Source organism: Pelmatolapia mariae, linkage group LG13, assembly GCF_036321145.2.
Source record: "Pelmatolapia mariae isolate MD_Pm_ZW linkage group LG13, Pm_UMD_F_2, whole genome shotgun sequence".
Lineage (NCBI taxonomy): Eukaryota > Metazoa > Chordata > Actinopteri > Cichliformes > Cichlidae > Pelmatolapia > Pelmatolapia mariae.
In genome coordinates, this window is record NC_086238.1 from 13,818,901 (window position 1) to 13,834,171 (window position 15,271).

The 15,271-nt window shown below is 40.0% G+C and overlaps 1 protein-coding gene across 1 annotated transcript in view; it reads left to right on the plus strand.

Annotated features, from left to right (window-relative positions):
- The window catches only part of LOC134640357 (collagen alpha-1(XIX) chain), a 100,476-nt gene that overhangs the window by 25,957 nt on the left and 59,248 nt on the right, over positions 1 to 15,271 (plus strand). Inside the window, exons 12-15 of the mRNA XM_063492094.1 lie at positions 7,600 to 7,635; positions 11,421 to 11,450; positions 11,557 to 11,583; positions 12,083 to 12,136. Coding sequence (XP_063348164.1) covers positions 7,600 to 7,635; positions 11,421 to 11,450; positions 11,557 to 11,583; positions 12,083 to 12,136 — 147 coding nt within the window. The remainder of the gene's footprint in view (positions 1 to 7,599; positions 7,636 to 11,420; positions 11,451 to 11,556; positions 11,584 to 12,082; positions 12,137 to 15,271) is intronic.

Sequence of the window (15,271 nt, forward strand, 5' to 3'; positions counted from 1 at the left end):
TAACAACGCAGAAGATGTTGGTGTCTGTTTAATGTAAATAAATTAAAAGCTGTTTATGGTGCACAAATGTATTTGATGATTTCAGTTAACCTATTTACTCTGACCACTACTGTGACAGACTTCATCACCCGATCTGTCCTTTTACTGCAATTAGCTCATATCCCATTTTTAAAGCTGGTGTGTTATTTAAAGCTAGAGTAGACACCCGAGAAGCCGGAATTCTGTGTATGAGCATGTGCTCCGGTATCATTTTGCAGATACACCTCCTATGGGATGGGACGTGTTACTTTGTGGGTAATTCAAGTTACATTCGTGGAGACAGGATGTTCAGCTGAAGAGTGAAGTGTCATAGGAAAAAACAAGGGACTAGTCACACCGATGAAACATGATATCCCTTGTTCTAGATGATCTGTGACAGTGTAGTCTAATATCCTTGCACTACAAGCCACTGTTTGGGTTACCTGGGTAAATTGTATTAATTCAGAAAGTGTAGAAGCTGTCAGTGCTACAGCCTGATGCCAGTGTGATTAGTCTTATATCAGAATGCATGGGGTAGTGCATTGCTGAGCAAAGGGAAAGTCACAAAAGGCATTTCCTTCTGTAACCTCCATGGCATTTGTAGGCCAGCACTCAAGATATCTATGTTACTTACAGATCCTGTTCCATGGAGCTTTAAAGGCCTGTCATTCGGTGTAACAGCATTTCCCCACCATAGCATTCAGAATACTTACTATAGTTTTTAATTTAGCCTTCACTCAATAAGGCCAAACCTTGTTTGTGATGATTAAGTTGTTTACAGTAGTTAGAACTTGCAATCATTCTCCTGCTTCTTAGACAAGGGCACCGACCTGCAGCTGCTCTAGTTGGTAAAAGGTAAAAGTAAACACAATTAGACCGCATTTGTTCATCCCTACTTCTCTGGCTCTGTTTATTTGCTTGCTTTAGTTGTCTTGTGCTGGGGAGTTGCCAGATTGTCTTGTGGCCCCTCCGCTACCTGAGCAAAGAGACACAGTGGTGTGTGTAATTAGCAGGCAAGTGTACACAGCTCCCCACAGTGTTCTGACCTCGTGCTGCAGGAACAACTGCCACACAGTCAGCACCAGCTTATTCCCAGCCCCTTCTGCCTCCTTTATCCTTCCCTGTAAATGCAACAAAGCCCCAAGCTTGCAACAGAAGCTAACAATATATCCGGCCCCTCAAGTCTGCATCTCGCTCTTTGTCATCGTGCACCTAAATTAAGCCTATGGGCTCACGACTGAGTCCATTAGATAGAGAGGAAGCCTCTTAACCAGGCTGTAGTGTAGAAGGAAGGATAATAAAAAAAGAAATAAAAATGCACTTTTTTTCTCTTAAGGGGTCATTAGATGCTCTCTCTTCAGGTAGCAATTTAGCAACGGTCAGCCGAGATTATTTTAAACAGCATTATTTCAGAACAATCGCTCAAGTACCGCTTCTTTAACGCCTACATTCATTGATTTGCATTTTAATTAATTGTTTGTTTTTGACTTAGTATCTTATCCATTCCTTGAAATAAATCAAGAACGGGCTTGTTCTTAGGAATCACTTTACGTATTGTTGGAGATATTTCATGTAATTAATGTGTACATGAATGGCTCAAACTGCACATTCTTGCAAAGACTTATAATGAAGAAATATAGGCGTATGGATTCAAATGGCAAACTAGTATATTTGTTTTTCCTTTTAACCACTTTTGTGCTGAATCTGATTTGACCATTTTTCTATTAACAAACGTACGTATTGTGTCTGACATTTAACTTACTCAGAGAGCGTTCTGGGATAGCTTTACATGCTGAAAACTGTGTAAAACTGGTAGGTTTCAAACGTACAGTGTTTGCAACAGCAACAACATCAACACCAAAAAAACAGATTTATGCTGAGTGCTTTAGGAAAAAGTGGTTCCATATCTATTTTTATGAAAGAGATTATTTAAAATAGTTGATCTGAACTTCTGATATCCTAAAGGAGACAGTGGAATTATGGTAACTGAAACCTTTTTCTATTAATTCTTAATGGTTATCAAACCAGCGTGTTACAAAAATATTAATACTGTTTCTAAAATATCAAAAAGTAGCTTTACTACAACATAAAAATATGATATTATATATGTACATATTTTTATTGGATTTTTTGTATTTTGTTTTCCTGTTTTTCTCTGCAGTTTTCTTGTAAATTTAAAGCACCAGGTGCTGGTGCTATAGTTTGAAATCCGCAAGGTCACATTATGGCTATTTAATACCAAAGCTTTAGTCAACAGACTCAAAGTACAGTTCTGAATTGTACTTTGATTGGCTGTAGGGAAATGTGAAACAAGAAAAAAGCTTATTAATTGGTAAATTTTTCCCCATCTTTTCATTTTTGTACATTTGGGAAAAACGCTTAACGAAAAGTTTGCAAGGCTGCCAAAAACGTCATCCAAAAAAAATATGAAGGCTCACTTTTTAATTGCTCTGGTTGTTCTCCAGATGATGTGTAGGCCTGCAGTGCATATCTTATAAACCTTTATAGGTCAGTCATCTGAACAGTTGCACAGATGTGCCAAGTTTTCTATCAAGCAAATTTACATTCTAAGCCAATGTGTCTTTTACTACAATGTGTATTTTTAGTATTTAGAAGAATTAAGACATTCTAACTTTTTTCTGTAAAGCTACTTTGTTAAGTTTTTTAATTAAAAATATTTACCAGAAGGAAACATTTTTGTAGCTCACAGATTGGCTATGGCAGTTGCAGAGCTTAGTTTGACTGTGTGAATGACTATAATTTAAAATAAGGTGGGAGAGTGACTTGTGGGCTGACTCAATTTTTGTTTGACCTGAATTTTTGACAAGAACATGTGGTGCCACTGGAAAAATAGCTCACCACTTTACAGAAGCTTATCCCACTTGTATTATTCGGTTTGAATTATGGCAGTTCCCTGTCAGCTCTTTAGTAAACACATTGTTTTGTGTCTACAATTGGGAAAAAAGTGCAGCAGAAGGCCACAATTCCTATTAAAAGCCTTTAAATTTTCCCCTTTTATTGTAAAGAAATTCTCAAATCCTGAAAAGTTGAATTAAAGAAATGCATCACTCCCTGGCTTAATGATGTTATATATTTGAGAAGTTGAAGTCTGAGGACCCAAATGCAGGACTCACAGGCAGAAGCGGACCTCAACTGGAAGGCGAATCTTTATTGCAGCTGGTGAAGTTAGAAACATAAATCTAAAACAGAGGCAAAACTGAGTTGAAAATCCCGAGAGCCGAAAATCTAGGAAGCTCAGCAGGGAGACAGACAGGCAACTACACAGTACGGCGTGACAAGGAAGAAGTGAAAGATACTGCTATTTATACAAGGATTACTGAGGGGACTGGAAACATCTGTGAAACAAGAAAAAGGTGACAGCAGTCAAGACAAAGACGCTGGGGATGGAGTAAATCTAAACAGATGACACAAGAAACAAGTCACTATCAGGAATACAAAATGAACAACATCATAACAGAACAAAATGCTGATAGCTAAAATGCTATACTAATACCAGAAAAATAGATTGAAAACTAGGAAAATGTTCGAAATTCTACAATTAGTGAACCCAGAACTAGCTGAGAATATAGACATACCAATCTAAAAGAAAACCTAAAATACAAAACTTAAAACCCTGGAATTTTATTCTGTGTGGCGTGGCATGCCATGGGTAAGATCATTATGAAGCCTGTGAAACTGATGATTATTTAGACTTCTTACTGACATGCTACATCATTATATGATGCACTTTTAACAACTTGCAATCCATTGCTATCTTGTGTCAGTGTAGTGGAAAGCTTTGGATCCTTCATTTCAATTCAAAATGAAAAAGTCGAACAAAGTAGTCTGGGACACTGTCATAAAATATGCCAATATATTGGTCTTATTCAATTTAAATGTACAAATTTATTGGAAATGGCAGGAGTAAGTAATATGTTTCTATAACTTTGTGAGTGAGGGTGGAGTCTGAGTCTGAAGGTTAGGAGCGATCCTCTATGGGAATGAAGAGGAGGGCGATAACATTTTGTTAGAGAGCTTGCTAATGATCTTTTAATAGTGGCTTACAGGAATGAGCAGTGTGGGATTGACAAAACAGTCTCAGTCAATCTTCAACTTTAGACAACTGAAAAGAAAATTGCCCGTAGCTATAATGTCCTGCGCTCATATAGATTTCAGCTGTATGGAGGAGTGATAACAAATGGCTGATAATTAGAATGAAGCACAGCTATACTAAAATATCTTTTGTTAGCTTACTGTTTCAGAGCCATGCAAACCGCAGCTCTAACATCTCCTGACAACACTTGTCAGTTAGAAACCTGTAATAAATCGTCTTCTTTTGATAACAAACCCAGATTTAAACCTCAAAAACAAAAATGACCTCAACAAGAAGTTGTCAAATTGCAAATATTGTGTTGTGATGTGATGTTAGATATGTGCGTAAAATTTCCCAGTAACCCAAAAACACAGAGCTGTGAAAAGCAGCAATGCCCGCCTAATGGTTCCTTTTCTAAAATAGCTGTTACAGATCACAATAACAAGAAAACATGTTTATATTACAAAAGGCGTTTCATTGTAATAAGTCCTCTCATATCGACAGAATCTGCAGTTGTTTTCATCCTCGTTATCAAATGAGCCTTGCGCTCCGATGCTCTTTAATTTCTGCCACAGCTCTGGTAATATTGAAGAGGGGAATTTGCTTCTGCATTCCCTTGTGTCAGATTGCCCCAGCAAAGTGGTTAGGCTGTTGATTTAAATAAAGAACTGAGCTCACACATGTGCAACTATGAGACAGCTGTTCTATTATTGACAGTGCATGTGGGCTGAGGGACCACATAAATTGATGCAGTCTGATAAAATCACGTCATTGTCATTTCACTGTTAGTGCAACTTAAAGGGAGGCTTCACTGTAGCTGTCATTATCTTACAGAAAATAACTTTCCACCACTGTTAGCAAGGCGTCTATTTTCTGAATGGTGCGGCTGAAGACAAGGCTTGCAGGGAACAGGCAATGAATTTGCCATGTCTCTGGTAGCAAGACTTAATGTGATAAGGGTAGGTAATCATCCTCTCCAGATATATAATTCACTATTAATAGCCTATCTGACTCTAAATTTAACCATGACAAATTATTGTATTTCTGAGTCTTTTTACAGCCCGCTCACGCTCCCCATCTTCCCTGCTCCCCCCTAACCTATTTCAAAGAGTTGGTGCTACTGGCCCAAATGTGTCACACCTAACAAGGCTCGCTGCAAATTTAGCCTGTCAATATGTGTCAAGCCTCATTCATCAGCTATCACTCTTCATCTGAGCCGTCCTCCTACTTTTACAGTTCACCACCGAAAGGTTTGACTTTGCCCCGAGCTTGCGTTGGTTCAATCCCACCCCCAGGTTCTTTGCTTCGAGGTTTAAAAGCAATGACAGACACTGTCCTTGCTAAACCTAAGTGCAACAAGGGAACACAGAGGGAAAGGGCTGGGGGGGTAGAGACAGTGTAACCAGCTAATCATGAGCGTCTCACCATAATTCGGCTACATGGAGTGTCCTGTGACTGACATCACCTGCTCATTTCTCATTGACCAGTTGTGACAGGCATGAGAATCTCACATCTGCATGGTAGATTTGTTTTCTGAGTGTCAACATACTGACATACAGTAACACATTCGGGGTATTTTTCATTACATTTTTTTAATTCCACAATTCTCATTATAAGGAAAAATTAAGAAAAGATGTGTTGCATATTTTTTGTCCCCAGGGTTTGAAAGGTGACTCAGGGCCAGTTGGTCCAGTTGGTCCCGAAGGAACCAAAGTGAGTGAGTCTGCCGTACATGCTGGGCTGGAAAACATTAGCACAATAATCTTTTTCGTAGTTTGCTTTTCTGTCATCAGGGAATCTGCTTTACTTTCATGAGCTGCAGTCTCGATAATGTGGCTGTCCATCTGTTTGAAGTGCTGCTGTGAATTGCTACTCCAAACATGGCAAACTAAAGGGTATTGTTATGGCTTTCATAACTTAGCAAGACCTTATTGATGGTCGTATAGAGTAGCTTTTATCCTGGCAGAGGGAAAATGGTCCACTCTCTCTATTTGTGGAGTATTTATATATTCAAAGTGATATATTTTTGTAATGGGCATGCCCAACAAATCCCTTTATCTTTCCCTTTCTAAACAGGTCTTTTCTGATACTGAAGCTTAGAGATGAAATGGGAAATGCATACCATTGCCTGCAGTTTGCTGGGCTACTCATAGGAATAGTATTTGACATTAGGTTTTTAATTCTAGGAATACAATAAGTTGCATAGGTATGCCCTGCACAGGTGGCTGTAGCTGGTTCCATAAGTCTGGGGTTTAAGACAAGAGTTTGATGCAAAACCTTGTTCTCATCAGTGACATGAATTAGATTAACTCTTGTAGTGATGTGGAAAATATTGGTCTTTTTAAACTTTTCTTTTCATGCCACAGTGGGATTATTTCCCATATATGAGTTGGAATGTTTTTCCTGTAATTAGTTGCCATATCTCTTGCTCTTTTATTTTTCTTCCCTTATTAGGGCTTTTTTCCCCTTTTTTTCTCTCTTTGCTGTTGTTGTTGTTGCCTTTTGGTAGAACTCACCGCATAATTGTAGGTGCAATGCACTGTCTGCCAGCCTTGAAGTTATAATGAGGTCTGTGTGTTTCTGTGAAGACAACAGAGAATCACAGCGTATTTTATCCTGTTTTCCGGATGGGAGGGTGAGAGAGGGGGTGGAGAGAGTGTTTGTTTGTATGGAAGCTGACAGAGAGAGGCAGATTTGGAAGCATAAAGTAATGAGTCCCCTGAATATCCCATAGCAGGCATATTTTAGCTGTGACATTCATTTAGACAACAAAATGGATACGAACTACAAACACCTTCTTCTTCTTTTTTTTCCTTTCATGCACATCTGATAAAAGAATATTGGCAGCAGTAAAGTCATCTATTTCTCAGCTCAGTGCTTTATAAATGTTGGGACTGCTGTGAAGAGGGGGTAGGATGGCAGTAATAGTGAACAGTGATCTACAAGTTTTATCTTAAAAGACAAAAAAAGAAGAAAACAAGACAGTCAGCAAAAAAGGATGTGAGCTCATTGCTTACACTAGATTATGTTGGCATCAGAAGGCATTTTCTCCTTCCTTATATGACTTTTTGTGACCGCCTGTATGTAACAGTCACCGAACAGTGTTATCATGCCTCCCCCTTGTTAATGCTGCAAAGCTCTCTCATGATGTAGTGTGCTCGCATTTGTTTTAAAGCCTGTCACATTTAATGGCCCACCTGCCAGTGTGAAAGTCATCAGACATGCTTCATGTAAGGACATAGTGTAAATACCAGGTAATAGCCTTCTACCATACATAGCGCTTATATTTGAATATTCCTGCTATGAAATGTCATCTTACTTGAGCTGACCTTCAGGGTTTTTTCTCACAAACATGATAGATGGCCTTTAGGTTTAATGTTTATCAGTCAATAAAAGATTTTATAAATTTAGCTGAGTATGATAAAGAGTTAATGCTGCGCATTTTATTTATTTATTTATTTATTTTTAATTATTGTCTTCTCTTACAGGGCGATACAGGTCTGCCTGGAACTCCAGGGCTGCCTGTAAGTTCACACTTCTTCATTTACATCTCATTATGCCATCTGTGTGTGTGTGTGTGTGTGTGTTCAAATAAAGTGGTGATGTTAAAATGTACTTATGAGGGTATGAAATGAGATGCATGAAATGGCAAAACCGAGCTTTGTAAATACCACAGCCTTTTGGCAGGCTCTACACATAGTGTTAAAACATCTGGCCCACAGAGATGGAAAGTGGGGCACTCCGGTGAACGCTCTCTGTGTCACATTACCGTCGCCTGGGAATGGGTCAAACGAGGAGCAGATAGATAGGGCTCAGTGGGCGGTTTCACTGGAGCCAAAAAGGATAGGCATGAGCAGCCAGGCAGAGAAGAATGGAGCTCCAAGCCTCGGGCTGGGTGTGGAGTTTGACAGGTAGTCACTGGCTGTATCCTACACGGGTGAGACAAGCACTTACTGGAATGGTATCTGTCCCTGCAGACTTTGTGCATTTACAGACACCCGTGAGAAATGACACCGTGGTTTACGACTTTCCATCTTGTATATTTCTCTTGTTTGGCAACATCTAGCAGAAAGAAAACATAAAACTGGAAACCAGTTCCACTTCACAACCAAACAGAAGCCGTAGCAGACCACATATACACTAAGTGTATTTACTTGTATAGTCACCTACAGTACGAACAAGTGGCCCCATAATTTGTTGGACAATAACACAGTTTTTGTAGTTTTGCCTCTGTACACCACCACAGTAGATTTTAAATCAGACAGTCACGATGTGATTAGAAACCTTGAACATCACCAAATGCCATATTTCTTCCACTGAGAAGCTCCAGTAGGCCTTTACTGCCTTCAGTTTTGTCTTCAGTATCTGAAAAGCATGATCTATATGGAGCTCAGACTTGGCCAGTGAAGAATATCCAGTGTCTTTGCCTTGAGAAACTCTTGGGTTGCTTTTGCAGTGTGTTTTGGATCATTACACATTTGCACTGTGAAGTTCTGCTTGATCAGGTTTTTTTTTCAATGTTTGGCTGAATCTGAGCAGAGAGTATATCCCCGTACACTTCACAGTTTATCCCGCTACATCTATCAGCAGTCACATCATCTCTAAACACTAGTGATCCGGTTCCACTGGCAGTCATACAGCACATGCCCATGCCATAACAGTGTCTCCATCAATCTTGACACAGTGTTTCTCTCCTTCTTCATAGCTTTTTTCTTTCCATTATTCTGGATCCATAAATCCAAATATTTGTTTATTTATTATTTCTTGTTAGAACTGTGCACACTTTTGTAGATGTTTTCTAGCAAAGACTAATCTGATGTTCCCATTCTTGATAGCAACAAGTGCTTTTGTCCCCTGTTGTAGACTTGAGAGGGTTAGTGGGATTTGGCAGATGGGGGAACCCTGAGATTGGATGTGGTGGTGCAAGACAGGGAAAAGAATCACTTAGAAATCAGTCCCATAATAATTCCAGTATATTTTTCTTGTCCAAGCTGACCTGTGCTGGTACTCTGATATTCACTCAATACAGATTCACTCAGTATTCAGTGAATTAAACTAATCAGCTTGAGTAACACAAATTTGGCCTGCTTCAATTTGTTTTGCAAGCAATTTCACAAAAACTTTCTAATTCTGCAGCATGTCGCATTTGGATTGAATATCTGATTTAAGAACTCAAGTGAATGCAGACGTTACATGCAAGATTTAAATTTTCAGTTCATAAAATTCGACTTGCTGAGCAGTGCTTACCTTTGAGAATAATCTCTCATCTTCGTCTCATCTTTCGCAGTCCCCGAGTGCCGCGCATGAACTTCCTCTCCCTAAGACATACAGGAGCTGTACATTTTTCCTAGCAGACACATTTTGTGACAAACTGTGTGGATGCAGTGTGTTTGTTTTGTGATATTTGTTGAGCTGTTACCTACCACTTACAGAAAAATGTTAATCAGTTTATGCTGGCTCCTCTTGTGTAACACTAGATAGATGATGAGTACTGCAATTGAAACTTTATTTACATGTGCACCATGAATCATCTCTGGGATGAAAAGGAGAATAAAAAGAATGTATTGAAGGTGTAAGCAGGCCGTGGGATGTCATTATTTTCTTATTACTGAGCATATTACTGAGTATCGCCGCACCTTCACCGAAAGCAAGGCAAGACTGCTGCACACAAAAAAAATAACTGATTCAAGAGTAATATGCATTAACCTGCCGATCAGATTTAATTGCTCATTAACCGAAGGTATTGGATCGCCATTCCAGATCGCTCCGGCCCTCTCTGACCCCCTGTCCTACCGCCTTGAGGTTGTTTTTAACTTGGCTAGATGCTGTGAAGTTTTTGTCCTTAACCAAGTAAACATTCTGCAATTGTGCGCTTTAGTTGTCTTCTGTGGTCTTTCAGGTCTTCTCTTGTTGGTGAGCTGGTCAGTGCATTCAGTCTTCTTAACAATGCACCAGACTGTTGATTTGGCCGCCCTTAAAGTTTTTGCTGGATTGCTTATAGGTTTATTTTGCTTTTTTTTTTTTTTTCCGGCTAATGGTGAAAGTTCTGCTTTGTCATGGGAGCAAAAATAGCTTTAATTCCTAAACAGTTAATGCAATCCTTTTGTAAAAAAAAAACAAAAAACCCTTGAATTAAGGCTGAAAGTCTGCCCTTCAATCACATACTGCTTCTTTGATTTCAAATGCACTGCAGAGGTGTGCAGAGCCAAATCTACAACAAGAAAAAAATAATGCGTCTTTGTCCAAAAACTTACAGATCTAACTGTATTGTGAGTGTGTGGGCACAGTGTGTAGGCTCAATGCGTTATTGCAAGGGAGTTGATTGCTGATACAGAGTAAAGGTATACTGCGGGTGGTTAGCTAATTATGTGCATATCATGAGGGGATCAGCCTGCCAGTTTTAATCAGCACTGGTCTGTTACAAAAACTCTGTCCCACTGCTTCTGGCCTGCCCCTTTTATGTCACCAAAGTGCTTACAATGCCCACAGAACACTGCCACCATTCATTAGCTATTCTCTAATGCTAATTTCCCATTTGTAAGGACAAGCAAAGCAACAGTCTTTCTCCGACAGGCAAACAGGATTTTAGCAAACTTTCTAACATCATGCCAGTAAATTGGTCTGCGAGCGTGAGCAGAAAACGTTGGGAGGAATTTTTTAGTGCAGACGTGCTGCCAGTGGATTTGCATTGTACTGCTTGTTAGCCATTGTCAAGCTTCTGTGCTAACAATCCCAAGCAAAGACCACTGTACCATTGTACATGAATAATTGATTTATTAGCAAAACAACTGCAGGGGACTGAGTCATGTTTTGTTGAGAGTGTCACAGGTCAGAGCTGGCTTTCTTTTTATGGACACAGCTGCAAAAGTCTGAGAGTTGTCAGCCTTCTCGTTAGCTTTTTTTTTCTTTTGTTACTTTGGATGAGGCGTCTGACTGACTTGAAAGATGTGCGTCATGAATGTCCATCTGTGCAGCTGTCTCTGTGAAGAAAATCAACAGTATTTGACTTGTGGATGCCAATTGAAAGACGACACCAATTATTTGGGTTGTATTTGAAAGCGGAGATGTGGTGCGTGGCGTTGTTTTGGTTCTGAGACGACTCCATTTGGCCTTTCTTGACAGTGAACAGCAGGGTGTCAGGAGAGTTGTTGCAGTCATGCCCTCATTTCTCTACAGGTCATTCTGGTCAAGGATAATTATGTCATGAACAATTGTGTGGCATGTATTTTTGTCCCCTACTGTGTGAATCATGTTGCATTTTCAAACTGACTGAAGTCCTTTTTTTAAATACAATTTCTTTGAATCACAGGCTGAGAAAGAATGTCTGAAAGGAGATCAGGTACTTTGAATTTACTTAATTGTATTTTCTCTGAGGCATCCTGTACTATTGTGTCATTACTTGCATTTTTTTTGTAAGCATAAATGTCACAATTTGCTGTTTTCAGGGTCTCCAAGGTGAAAAAGGAGAGAAGGTAACAAATATTGTTCTTGAATTTGCTGCTGCAGAAGGTGCACATAGCATGTTTTCAGTAAAGTACAGCTACTTGGTTTAGCAGCCAATTACCGAAGCACCATATGCATGCCCTTGCACAAGACATTGCTCAGCAGATACCTTGATTAACTTGCTAATAGTTTCTTATCAAGATACTTTGTAGAGTAATGGAATGAATATCTGATCAACTGAGGCTGCAAATTACCTGTTCAAGAGACACTACTCATGTAAAAGCCATTCAGAAGTGAGAATGAAAGCTACAGCACTATCTAGTGTCTTCTATCCTTCATGCAGTTCTAACTAAGCTAATGCTGTATTTCCTATCACTGTAAATAAACCCACTAGCAATCCACTGGTCTGTTGAGAACTCGCGGCACAAACATCTGTCTGCATCAGTTTTTGCAAGAAACAAGTTCTAGTACCGTTCTGCTTTGCCAATTGTAGTAGCCTTTTCACCATGATAGATGTCCTTTCCCTAGGGATCGGCTGGAGTGCCTGGTCGTCCAGGGGAACCGGGGAAAGAGGGCAAAAGGGTGAGTAAACAGAGACAGATCGCCAGTTGTGTGGCCTGGCTTGTGGTTGTACTGACTGAGAGGACCTGGCCTGAGGAGAGGCCAGGCAGCAGCTGAACGGCTGTTGTTGTTTTAGAGGAGGCAAAGATGATCTGTGGCAAGGGGATTGCAATGGGCCTGCAAAAGGAGACGGGTTGGTGTGGGCTAGCTGTATGACAATTAATGAATGGGCTCACTGGTCAAGGGGTCACACACACACACACACACATACTCATAATATCACTGGCAGAACACATGGTTCAGTCCCATTGGGTGACAGTATTTGGTTTCTTAAAAAAGCCAGCTTGATTTGAGACAGACACAGCATCCATTAATGAATCAACTGAAATGTTATATATTTCAGTTGATTTGTCAACTCTTATTCTAATAACTGTGGTTAGAAATATAAGTGTCAGGATTTTGCGGGCAAAAATGTGCACTTAATACAATTTTTATTCAAATACATTTTTTTTTCAAAGCCTTTTTAACACAAAATTTCAGTCTTCGTGGGAGCATATGGTGATTTCCAGTTGATTATACTTTAATTGTTTTGGAGCATTGTTAATTCATGCATGAAGTTCTGATATTAATAATAGATAAACATAAAATACTGTGGTTAGAAGCTTGAACAAGAGCAAGAATGTTATTTTTCCTTGCCATCACAGCTGAAAGGCAGCTCTCGCGCACAGGTGGAGAGAATGTCCTTCTGCGTGTGCCGTTATTGACTCGGTGCGAACACACTCGCCTGTGATCAAAAAATAGCTGCTTCATGCCACTCGGTGTTGGTGTTTGTCTTACAGAGAATGGTCATAAAACAGTGGGAAAACATTCGGCTCACTGCAGCAAAACATAAAATATATAGCAGGTTCAGCTGTAGAGCACTCATAAGTAGGTCAGGCAAATGTTCTTTTCAGATTAAGGCAAACCCAAGATGATGCACAATACTCGTGACATCTGGACACGAGCATCTCAAAAATTCCACCCTTCTGTGTGTTAATGCATTCCGACTCAAAACGTCTTCCAATACCATTATAAATTTATGACCTATCATCGACCGTGTTATTTCTCAATGGCTCATTTCCCACAATGCATAAAGTATCCGACTCTATTGTGAGGGAGAGAAGTCACGGTCAACGAAAGCGATTTCAGTGAGTGCAGATGTTTTTTTTGTTGTTGCTGTTTTTTTCATGCTTTTGCTTCCTCGGCCTCATTAGTCATTGTGTTATTTTATACCTAGCCTGACTTAAGTAGTGGCTCAGCGTCAAAGGGACCGAGCGTCAGAGACATCAATTATGGTGTGTGCTTTTCTTCTGGAATACAGTTTCATTCAATCATAATTGGGTTAGAAGAAAAAGGGGAGTCTCTCCGTGTTTGATGTTGTGGCTTCTTCGCTTCCTATATCCCTATCTCCTATATCCCCATAATATTTTTTTGCACTAGCTATTTCTTTGAAGATTTTACAGGTAAAACTGCCATAGGGCTTTAAACAGGCGATCACAGACTCTCTGGTGTTGTTGTTGCTGAAGATACCGTCCTGAACTACTGTCTTTGATGACTGCCTGACTTCACGGGAACTGTTAACACGCTAAGGTTTCTGCCTATTTTTAGCTTGAGGAGTCACATGGAATCCAAGTTGTTGACCAACCTGTGCTTCTGCAGTTTGACGTTCCTATTTTAGGAAGCTGGGCATGGATCATTATCAGGGGCCAGCGAGTGGCCTACTGATACAGCCGGAGACTCTCGTCTAATTAGCAACTCTCGTCCACGCAGGCAACTTTTGGTTTTATGAGAGCCGTAGCTGGTGTACGACTGATGCAGAATATCTTGATGTAGACTGACCGCCCCGCAACCTTCATAGAATAGCCGGGAGTGGAAAGCTTTCACAAAGCCTTAGATTCAAGCCAGACCATCTCTCAAACTGTCTGCTTCAATTTGTTGTTGAAAAAAAATACAACCACTCTAAGCCATCTAGCTTTACTTGAAGGAGATGTGGAGGGCATTGTGGTGGTGGAGAAGAGGAAGAATACCGTTTGCGTTGCTCCTTCTCCGAAGTTTAAAGCAACATATGCAAGAACTGATATCAGTCACCCAGACCCCTGTGATCCTAACTGTCTTTATTTCACCTTATTAACATGGTAAAGAGCTATTTAAGTTTGTCAGGGTGGAGGTATGAGCCAGTCCAACCATGTCTAGGAGTTTATGGGAATGTAGTGCCCCTACATTACACATCGCCATTAATGGTAATGTGAATGACTTGGTTCTATCTATTATGAATGGAATTGACACAGAATAGCAGGCAAAGAGTAGGACTTTGGGATTCAGTGGTACATTACAGCCGATCAAAAACGAAGATAGGGAGCACCTGTAAAAAGGGATATGTCCCCCCACTGACTATTGCCTGCTAAAATATTCATCACACTCTGTAATGATGTGCTAAGCGCTGGGTTGTCACTATAGGCTGGCTCTGTCCTACAGAAGTTGAGGAGGTGAAAGACATGCATGCAGAAAGGAACCAGAGGGGGAAAATCTTTGTGTGCAGGTCGGAGAGAAGTCTGCTTCACGTGACTGTATAGTAAAGTTTTAAATGCATAAAAAAGTGATGATTTAAAGTCAGGAAGAATTGTAAAAGTAACAAACGCCATCATTTCATCTGCTCAAAATAGATCTGAAAACCCACATTTGGTCAGTGCACATTTATCCTTAACATCAACACATATAGAAGCACCAGAGTGAGCACGGCTCATTCATGTTGTGCCAAGACTTCCCAGCATGCCCTGCTTCTGTAGTTGGCTCAGGGTTGTGAGTTGGTTCAGAGCTGACATGGGTCTCTGGGTAACTCAGTAGGTTCCTGTGGATTAATAAGTAATCACCTTAAGAAATCCCCCTGTGCAAGGTGGGTCTTGGAGGTTTAATCCATGCCTAACACTACATTAAGCCTTATTAGCAGTATAAATGTACCTGTATATAGAAATACATTTAAATCCTGCATGAAGTCACTGACAAATGTCATGTTGATTCTTGGGTTTTCTATGAAAAATACGGCACAGTCATATGTTTTGATTAAATGTTTGGGAACTACTGGTAAGCACTGTAAAACATTGAATTTCCCTTATTGAC